The 10,314-nt window shown below is 49.6% G+C and overlaps 1 protein-coding gene across 4 annotated transcripts in view; it reads left to right on the forward strand.

The window, feature by feature from the left end:
• PTPRU (protein tyrosine phosphatase receptor type U) overlaps nucleotides 1–10,314 on the forward strand; it is a 79,921-nt gene that overhangs the window by 47,099 nt on the left and 22,508 nt on the right. For 2 of the 4 annotated variants that reach the window (XM_045476406.1, XM_045476407.1), the window contains exons 15-16: nucleotides 246–275; nucleotides 2,945–3,102. In XM_045476406.1, the coding sequence (XP_045332362.1) occupies nucleotides 246–275; nucleotides 2,945–3,102 (188 nt within the window). The remainder of the gene's footprint in view (nucleotides 1–245; nucleotides 276–2,944; nucleotides 3,103–10,314) is intronic. The other 2 variants (XM_045476409.1, XM_045476408.1) reach the window with 1 other exon arrangement.

The raw sequence follows: 10,314 nt of genomic DNA on the forward strand, positions 1-10,314 counted from the left end.
TCCCCACCTCCCCCTCACTCCAGCAGCAGGCTCGGGGAAGGTTCTGGAAGGGTCTCGGGTCTCGGTTTTCAGCGACCGAGCCCAGCCAGGCTTTGGGACAAGGGAGGTCCTTCTGACCTGCCCGGTCCCTGGCCAGCGCCCCCCTAGGCACAGAAAGCACCAGGCCCCTCCCTGCTGGCCGGGTGCCGCCCACCTTGTGGCAGGACCACGGGCCCAACTGTGCTGTTCTTTTTGCACGCTGCCAGGAGGGACCACTATGCCTACTCCTACTACCCGTAAGTAGCTCCGCCCCGCCCCCTGGGCCCGCGGCTTCCTCCCCCCCTCCCCCTCCCCCTCCCCCCTCCTCCCCCTCTCCCCCTTCTTCCTCCTCCTCCTTCTCCTCCCCCTTCTCCTCCCCCTCCTCCCACTCCTCCCTCTCTTCCTTTTTCTCCTCCCCTCCTCCCACTGCTCCCCCTCCTCCCCCTTCTCCCCTCCCCCCTCCTCCTCCTCTTCCTCCCCCTTCTCCCCCTCCCCTTCCTCCTCCCCCTCCTCCCCTTCCTCCTCCCCCTCCTCCTCCTCCCCTTCCTCCTCCCCCTCCTCCTCCTCCCCTTCCTCCTCCTCCCCCTCCTCCCCCCCTCCTCCTCCTTCTTGTGTGGAGGTCCTCATGCAGATCCTCACGCAGGTCCACAGCCGTGCACGTGTGTGTGCCCACCCTGGCAGCTGTCCCCCACAGTGCACACAGCTGTTGGGTCACCATGAGCTCGTTCTCCAGCCAGGTGGCCCCAGGCTCTTCAGACCCACCATTTCTGGGTGCTTCCTCTGGACTCTGTCTGTACACAGGATCCTCACAGCCACCGAGAGAAGCAGCACCGTGATCACTCCCGTGTTACTGACGCGGGGACCGAGGCTCAGAGAGGTCAAGGGACTTGTCAGAGGTCCCAGGAAGAGCCAGAGCTGGGGTTACCTCCCAGGCCCCATCGGCCTCCTGATGCTACTGTTTTCTGCCTCTGTCTTCTCCTACTCTGCCAGCCTTCCGGAACATTCCCTGCACCTGTGCTCGTTCTCCCTCCTTACAGAGCAGGCTCAGGAGGCCCCAGAGGATGGTGGGCTCTCACCTCCTCCTCCCTGAACCCTCCACCTGCATGGACGTCCTCCAGTGTCACCAAGCCCCCCTTCCCCCGGCAAGTCAGGGGGAGCCTCCAGCCGGGCTTTTACGGGAATCGCTGACAAGACACGTCTCCCTCCCCCTCTACTTGTGCAGTTAATGTTCGAACAGAAACGCAGAACTTTTCCAAGTGTCCGTATTATGTCCCATCTGCCGCACGAATCTCACCCTGAGTTCAGCTGGAGGCCGGCAGTGTCCCGTGTCCCTCCGGCTTCTGTCCTCTGTGGATCTGCTCGGTTGGTGTCTGTAGTTCTTCCCAGTGAACCAAGCGGCCTGGGCGGGGGACAGAGCCCTGTGGTACACCACGGAGACTGCCTTCTAGCGTGACCGGCTGTCCTCTGGCCATGGCCCTCTGTCTGCCCTCCCTGTGGTTTGCTGGCATCTGCCTGTCCCTCCCTCTCTCTGTCCCCTTCCCCATCTCTCTCCTTGTCATTGTCCCTTTACCCTCTCTCCTCTTCCCTCTTTTCCTTCTCATTCCCTTGCCCACTCCCCACCCCCCCCCCCCGCTCCCCCTCCTTTTTCAACTTCTCTTTTATGCCAGCGATCAAGGTCACAGTCCCAGAGGCTTTTCATCTGTCCACAGAGGGGTCCTTGGCTGTGCTCTGGGCCAAAGTGAGGGTGATGCCCAGAACTTTGTGGTTGGGGCATCCAGGAATCACCCTGTCTTCCCTGCCCCAGACAGCTCTTGAACTAGGACAAACTGATCAGAATTTGCCTGTTTGGGAAGATCCCTTTATTGGCCTCTTCATCTCCACTGATGGTCAGGGGTCCTGAGCCCTCTTAACCTGGAAGTCCTTCCTTAGGTCTACCCCACATCCTGCATGCTGCAGGTCCCTGCAATATAAATGGCTCTCTTGTCTTTAGCCCTTCCTGTGATTGGGCCCCTGACTCTTCCAGTCTCAACACCAGTCCCAAGTCATTTCCTCTTTCCCTTTTGCTTAGCCCCTCGGTCATGGGTCTGTGGCCCCTGTTCTTCTTCCCACTTTCCTCCAAGTCCTCTAGAGTCACAGACCTCCATCCTCATCTGTAAGGCTGGGCTAGAGGCCTGGGCAGGTCCTTTGTCTAGGGCCCTCTTCACAAGGCCTCTCCGGGGGGACTGGGGCCTCTTGCCTTCTCCCTCCGCTGCTTCCGGTGGCTGGATGGAGTGCTTGCCAGTGACAGGAATCTCTTTACAGCCTAATCTCTTTACAAGTCTAATGTGGCCCACAGTGGGGCCACTCAGGGGTTGGTGGGGGATAGGAAGAAGCCAGTTGGAGTTCATCCCATGCCCTGAGGAAGACTCCTGAGCATTGGCTGAGCAGTGGCCAGACTCTGCCGTGAAGGAGGAGCACCATCCCCTTCGTAGGCAAAAAAGTTCTTACGGCACATGTTTGGTGAGGATGAGGAGACAAGGGTGGCTCTGGGGCATGCTGGGATTGGAGCTGGGGAAGCCATCTTCCTAGCTTGGATGGCATGACAGTTGTGACACCAGAATAGTCCCAGGGTGACTATTCTTCCCATTTCCTGAGCCCTTGAGGCCAGTGACAGGAGCCAGGTCCCAGCCTGAGGCCACTGCTGCTTCATTCCTTGTCCTCAACAGTGGTCCCCAAGACGAGGACTCTGCTCAGTCCCTTTTTTGGAGGTAGCAGCTCTCTGGGTATGGTGAGCAAAGGATAGAGACGGAGCCGTCTCAGTATTCAGAGATGCTTCTAGAATGACTCCTGGCCTCAAGGCCCCCTGACTGTCGGGCCTCCCCATCCATCTCTGGGTGTCATTCTGTCCAGCTCAGCACCCCTGTCTCTTGTCAACCCCTCTCTGCAGAAAGCCCGTGAACATGACCAAAGCCACCGTCAATTACCGCCAGGAGAAGACCCACATGATGAGTGCCGTGGACCGGAGCTTCACGGACCAGAGCACCTTGCAGGAGGATGAGCGACTGGGCCTCTCCTTCATGGACGCCCACGGCTACAGCCCCCGGGGTGAGTGCCTGGCCCTCCCGCCCCTTCCTCGTGGCTCCGGGCTCCACACTTGAACTAGTAGGACTGGGCCCCTCTGATGAGTTCTGTAACACCTTGAACCCAAACTGAAGCGTCTGTTGTTCTCCTGTGGGGTACCGGTGCAGGTGCTGGCAAAGCAGAGAAGGCACAGGTACTGCTTTTGCCCCGGGAGAGCTTCAGGAAGATGGAGCACTTAGACACAGGCTCGTCTGGAAGGAACGCGAGGTCACATGTCGATTGGGGGAAGTGCTCTGGGGGCTCAGTGTGATCAGAGGGGACCAGAGCAGTCTCACGGCCATTGAGCACCTGCTGTGCGACAGACAGGGGACCGGTGGCTAAGAAGGATTGCTCTGGAGTCCGACAGACCTGCATTTGCATCTCACATCCCCTAGCTGTGTGATCCGGGGAAAGTCACTTAATCTCTCTGGATGTCTGCTTCCTCATGTACAGAGTGGAGCTAAAGATCATCTCTGCTGGTAGATCTTCTGGAAGACTAAGTTAGCTATTATGTGTACATCATTTAGTGCTGTGCCCGGCTTGCAGGAAGAATAGGGTGAATTAGCCACACGTGCTAGGAGCTTGTCATAAATCATCTCCTCACACGTCTGTTTCTTCTAGTTAGTGTTGATTTGTACCAATGAAAATACGCAATGTTTGTGAAAGTCATGCAGTGGTAATACCACAAACGCTGGTGAACCACACTGGTGTATTAGAACATCATCTGGGGGACGCCCGGGGGGCTCTGTCTGTGAAGCATCCGACTTCGGCTCCGGTCATAATCTCACGGTTCGTGGGTTCGAGCCCTGCATCGGGCTCTGTGCTGCCAGCTCAGAGCCTGGAGCCTGCTTCAGATTCCATGTCTCCCTCTCTCTCTGCCCCTCCCTGGCTTGCACTCTGTCTCTCTTGCAAAAATAAGTAAACGTTAAAGCAAATAATAATAATAAAAAAATAACATCGTCTGGGTGTCCCTCCCTGAGTATATGCCCTACATCCCTCTTAGACATAAACGTCCCCCTGAAATTTGTGTTTATAATCTCCTTACCTTTTGGGGAGCAGTTTTTCCATGTGGGCACGCATCCCCAAAACAGTGCCTTGTGTAACTTCGCTTGTTTCTGAGCTTTATAAAAAATGCAATCACACTGTATTTCGACTCAACATTGTGTTTCTAATGTCTACCCAGGTGGATATTTCGCTGTCCTTTCTTTGATTTTCTCTGATGTATAGTGTTTCATTGTATGAACGTATCGCAACTCGTTTCTCCATTCTGCCACGCAGCCACATCTGATTTGCTTCCCGTTTTCTCGTTATTACAAACGAGGCTGCTCTGAATGTGCCTACATGGGTCTCCAGATGCACCTGCGCAGGAGATTCGGGAAGCAGAGCAGCCGGCTCACAGAGCGTGTGCTTGCTGCTCTCTAGAAGGCACTGCCGACTTGTGTCCCGGAGTGGCTTTGCCCGCGCTCACGCCCGGCAGCAGCGAGTGAGAAACTCTGCTGCTCTCCGGCAAGCTCAGAGTTTGCCAGGCTTCTTCACTTTTGCCAAACTGGTTTGTATAAAATGGGAATTCTCTATAGTCTCAATTTGCATTTCTCTGATTACTAAGGAGGTTGAGCATATTTTCAAATCATTATTGGCCATTCAGCTTTCTTCTTCTATGAAATGCCTGTTCATGCCTTTTACCTAATTTTCTATTAGGTTTTCTGTTGCTTTCTTAGTGGTTTTTAGGAGTTCTTTACATATTTAGGATGATAATCACTTTTCACTTATGAATTGCAAATACCTTCTCCCAATTTGCGGCTCATCTTCTCAGGTTATTTATAGTGTCTGTGGAGGAACAAGTTTTTATTTTAACTTAGTCAAGTTCATCAATCTTTCCCTTTCTGATTTCGACTTTTTGTGTTTTCTTCAAGAGTTCCTCCCTCGCAGGGTCATAAAATATTTTTTTCTAAACCCCTTTTTATATTTTGTGCTGAACATTTAAATCTTTACCCCTCTGTGATTAATTTTTGTGTGTGATATGAATTAAGGATTTTTTTTTTTTTTTTTTTTTTTAAGGGCTACATTTTATTTATTTAGTTTTGGGTGGTTTTTTTTTTTTTTTGAGAGAGTGCAAGCCAGGGAGGGCCAGAGATATGGGGGGACAGAGGATCTGCAGTGGGCTCCTCACTGACAACAGCAAGCCCGATGTCGGGGTCAAACTCAGGAGCCACGAGATCATGACCCGAGCCGAGGTTGGACGCTCGGCTGACTGAGCCACCCAGGCACCCCTGATCCCTTATATTTTTGATTTTCCATTGCAAATGGTACATTGTGTGGGTGTGTGTGGCAAAATCCACATCACATAGAATTTACCACCTTGACCATTCTCCAGTGTGCAGTTTGCTGATATTAAATACATTCATAATGTTGGGGACCATCACGATCACCCAACACTACAGCTCTGTTCGTCTCATAAAACTGAAACTCTGTTCCCATGAAGCATCAACTCCCCATTCCTGCCTCTTCCTAGTCCCTGGCAACCCCCATTCTATTTGGTGTTTCTGTGAATTTGCTCTAATTATCTCATAGATGTGGAGTCACACGGCGTCTGTCTTTTTATGCCTGGTCTGTGTCACTTAGCTTGTTTTTCAAGCTTCTTTCATCTTCTAGCATCTTTCAGAATTTCCCCCTTTTTAGGGTTGAGTAATATTCCACGGCATCCGTAGTGTACGAGGGCTCCAGTTTCTCCACATCCTTGTAACACTTGTTATTTTCTGTGTTTTTCTTGCCAGCAGCCATTCTAGTGGGTGTGAGGTCTTATGTCATTGTAGTTCTGATCTGCAGTTGCCTAATGATTTGCCGTGTCATGCTGAGCATGTGCCATTTGCGTATCTTCTTTGGAGAAATATCTATTCAGGCAACTTTGCCCATTTTTGAATTGGGTTGTTTGGGTTTTTTTGTCCTAGAGTTTTAGGAGTTCTCTCTGTATGTTAGATTTTAAGCCCTTATCAGATATGTGATTTGCAAATGTTGTCTCCTATCCTGTGGGTTGCCTTTTTACTCTGTGGATTGTGTCTTTGAAGGCACAAATTTTTAAAAATTTTCATGAGGTCCAATTTGCCTATTTTTTGTTTCTTGTTGCCTGTGCTTTTGGTGTCATAGCCAAGAAGTTATTGCCAAATCCAGTGTTATGAAGCTTTTGCCCATACTTTCTCCTTTATTTAAAAAAAATTTTAAAAAATATTTTTGTTTATTTTTGAGACAGAAAGCACACGCTGGGGAGGGGCAGAGAGAGAGGGAGACAGGAACCTCAGCGGGCTCCATGCTGACAGCAGAGAGCCTGATTCAGGGCTTGAACTCATGAGCCATGAGATCATGACCTGAGCTGAAGTCAGATGCTTCGCCGACTGAGCCACCCAGGCACCCCAACCCTGTGTTTTCTTCTAAGAGTTTTATAGTTTTACCTCTTACATTGAGGTCTTTGATTCATTTTGAGTTGATTTTTGTATCTGGTGTGAGGTAGGGATCCAACTTCATTCTTTTGCATGTGGAAGTCCAGTCTTCCCCAGCACAAATAGTACACTTTTAAAATATCACATTTCTCATAGTTGCTCCTATAGAGAAATACAGTTGATTTTTTATGTGTATATATTGATCTTATATCCATACTCCCTGATAACCTTCTTTATTAATTCTCATTTATCTATAGAATCTTTCAGGCTTTCTGAGTATGTTCAAAGGGTCTGTAAATACTGCCAGTTCTGTTCCTTGTTTCATTTCTCCTTTTTTTTCCCCCCTTGTCTTTCTGTGTGGCACTGGCTGGGGCCTCCAGCACCGTGTCGAATGGAAGTGGTTATAGCACGAATCCTTGTCTTGTTTTCCTGATTTCAAAAGGAATGCTTCTAACACGAAACACTGAGAATGAAGTTTGCTACAGTTTTTGGTAGAAATGTTTTATGAGATTAACAAAATGCTCTTCAGTTTCTGGTTTGCTAGCAGGTTTTATTTAAATGGGCATTAAACTTACCCACTGCTTTTTCTGTACTTACTGTCCTATGTATATTTTTTTATTTTGTTAATGAGGTGTGTGGTATTTTTCGATTTTATAAAGTTAAAATAACTTTCCATGCCTGGGATAAATTCAGCTTGGTCATGATGCATTGCATTTTTTACACCTTGTTGGATTCAGTATAGTTATAATATTGTTCAAGATTTCAAAGCTGTATTCCAGAGTGGGATTGGCCCGTGATTTTTATTTTTTGTGCTATCCTTGTCTGGTTTTTGGTATCGAGATTCTGTTTGTCTTGTAAAATGCACTGAGGTCTCTTCTCTTTTTTCCTTGTTATGAAAGACTGGAATAATTGACACCTCGAAAGCTTGGTGGAGTTCATCCATAACACAATCCTTTTCTGTTGTTTTCTTTACAGAAATATTTAGTTAATTTATTTATTGAGAGACCGTGCATGTGTGCAAGAGGGACGGAGAAAGGGGGAGAGAATCCCAAGCAGGTTCCATACCAAGTCCATACCTCACTGATGTGAGGCTTGATCTCATGAATTGTGAGATCATGACCTGAGCCCAAATCAAGAGTTGGACACTTAACTGACTGAGCCACCCAGGTGCCCCCTTTATGGAAAAATTTTAAACTTTTAATTCTGTTTAAAGGAGCAAAGGACTGTTGAAACTTTCTATTTTTTCCCAAGCCACTTGTAGTAAGTCTTATTTGTCCAGGAATTTGTCCATTTCATTTAAGTCTTCAAATTCACTGACATGTACTTATTTTTCAAGTTCTCTTTGTGATCTCCCTCATTAAATTTTCACCCCAGCCCTGCACGGTAGCTATTATGACTCATCTTACAAATGAGGAAACAGAGAGGCTCAGAGAGGGGACTTCACTTGTCAAACAGCCAGAAAGTGGCAGAGCCAGGATTTATTTATTATTATTATTTTAAAAATGTATTTATTTATTTTATTTATTTATTTATTTATTTATTTTTTTTTTTTTTCAACGTTTATTTATTTTTGGGACAGAGAGAGAGCATGAATGGGGGAGGGGCAGAGAGAGAGGGAGACACAGAATTGGAAACAGGCTCCAGGCTCTGAGCCATCGCCCAGAGCCCGACGCGGGGCTCGAACTCACGGACCGCGAGATCGTGACCTGGCTGAAGTCGGACGCTTAACCGACTGCGCCACCCAGGCGCCCCAAAATGTATTTATTTTTTAATGTTTATTCATTTTTGAGACAGAGAGAGCACGTGCTGGGGAGGGGCAAAGAGAGAGTGAGCAGGCTTCACGCTATCAGGGCAGAGGCTGATGTGGGGCTCAAACCCATGAACCACGAGATCATGACCCGAGCTGAAACCAAGAGTCAGATGCTCAACCAACTGAGCCACCCAGGCGCCTCCAGAGCCAAGATTTAAATGCAGGTCTTCCTGAGTTGCAAAGAGCTGTTTCTACTATCTCGTGCTAGGCCCCGAGGCACAGGCAGGATTTGGACAGCAGAGATAGGAAAGGAAGGGCATAGGGTGAGGGAACAGCATGTGCAGATGCGTGGAGGTGAGCATGTGAGGAAACCAGGGAGAGGTGTGAATGGGTGGGAAACTCAAGTGGGCATCGGGGAGAGTGGGAGGTGGGGGCAGTGTGGGCACATGCCTTGCTGCTGAATCTTGTTGAGAGATCCAGAGAGGCAGGGTGCGTGGGCTCTGCCCCCCCACCAGCTCGCTGACAGCTGGGGAGACATGGCCTAGGGAAGTCGGGCCCAGGCTCATTGCCATGTGGACACAGTGGGAACGTTTAGTGCCACCAGAGTTTTGAAAAGATGTACCTTCGGGCAGCGGTGGTCAGAGTTTGGGCTGGGGCTGGACGAGACGTGGCTGACGGTGAGAGGGGGAGTGGGCCCCGGGGCACGGCGTAGGGCAGGGAGAAGGCGTGAAGGCCAGGTGTCTTCGGGAGGCGGGGGCCACGTGTCAACTCCTTTTGTCTCTCTCCACGCCCTGCCCTGGTCCAGCCTCCACCTCCTTCTTGGCTTTCCAAACAGAGGAGGCCAGAGTTTTGTGGTGTGGAACAGAAAGCCGCGATGATTTTGATGCCTGCTTAATCTGCGAACTTTACCATGGGGACCTCTCACGCTGAGTCAGTGGTGGCAGGCTGGCCGTGAAGCAGCCGGCTGGGGTCCTACAGTGGAGAAGGACCAAGGAAGGAAGGCCCCCGCTTGGCCAGCCAGCTGCCCTGGCTTTCTGGGACTAATTATGTCAACAGCCCCAACTACAGGTGCTCACTCTGTGCCAGGCACTGGACTGGGTGCTTTATATGCATTATCTTGCTTAATATTTATCTAATCATATTGGAGAGTAACAGTTTTTGTCTTCATTTGACGTGTGACGAGGGAAATTGAGGGAGAGGAAGTACCATCACCAAGGTGACGTGCGGAGATGGGCTTTGATCTCAGGCCTATTTGGCTCCAGAGCCTGTCTCTTAATCACCACGTTACACTGTACCCCCTGAGGATGTTTCGTGAAACAAACAAACAAAAAGCTCTCTGTGGTGAAACATTGCTATTTCTACTTATCTCTTGGAGATTTTTTTTTTTTTTAACATTTATGTATTTTTGACAGAGAGAGAGAGAGAGAGAGAGAGAGAGAGCATGAGCGGGGGAGGGGCAGAGAGAGAGGGAGACACAGAATTGGAAGCAGGCTCCAGGCTCTGAGCTGTCAGCGCAGAGCCCGATGTGGGGCTTGAACTCACGGACCGCGAGATCATGACCTGAGCCAAAGTCGGATGCTCAACAGACTGAGCCACCCAGGCACCCCATCTCTTGGAGATTTAAAATGCACACTAATATGTAGAGGCCCTGAGAGGTCTTACAGAGAAAAAGACATATTTACTTTTGTTTCAACTGGAATTTCATAGATTCCTTTAATTTTTTTTTAATGTTCATTTATTTTTGAGAGAGAGAGAGAGAGAGAGACAGAGCACAAGCAGAGGGAGGACAGATAGAGAGGGAGACATGGAATCCAAAGCAGGCTCTATGCTCTGAGCCATCAGCACAGAGCCTGACGTAGTGCTTGAACCCACGAGCTGCGAGATCATGACCTGAGCCAAAGTCAGAGGCTTAACCCACTGAGCCATCCAGGCGCCCCTCATGGAGTCTTTTAAAACAGAGAACCCCTCGTCACCTTCCTTCTCTTCTTATTCTTCTTTTTAAATGTTTATTTA

Source organism: Leopardus geoffroyi, chromosome C1, assembly GCF_018350155.1.
Source record: "Leopardus geoffroyi isolate Oge1 chromosome C1, O.geoffroyi_Oge1_pat1.0, whole genome shotgun sequence".
NCBI lineage: Eukaryota > Metazoa > Chordata > Mammalia > Carnivora > Felidae > Leopardus > Leopardus geoffroyi.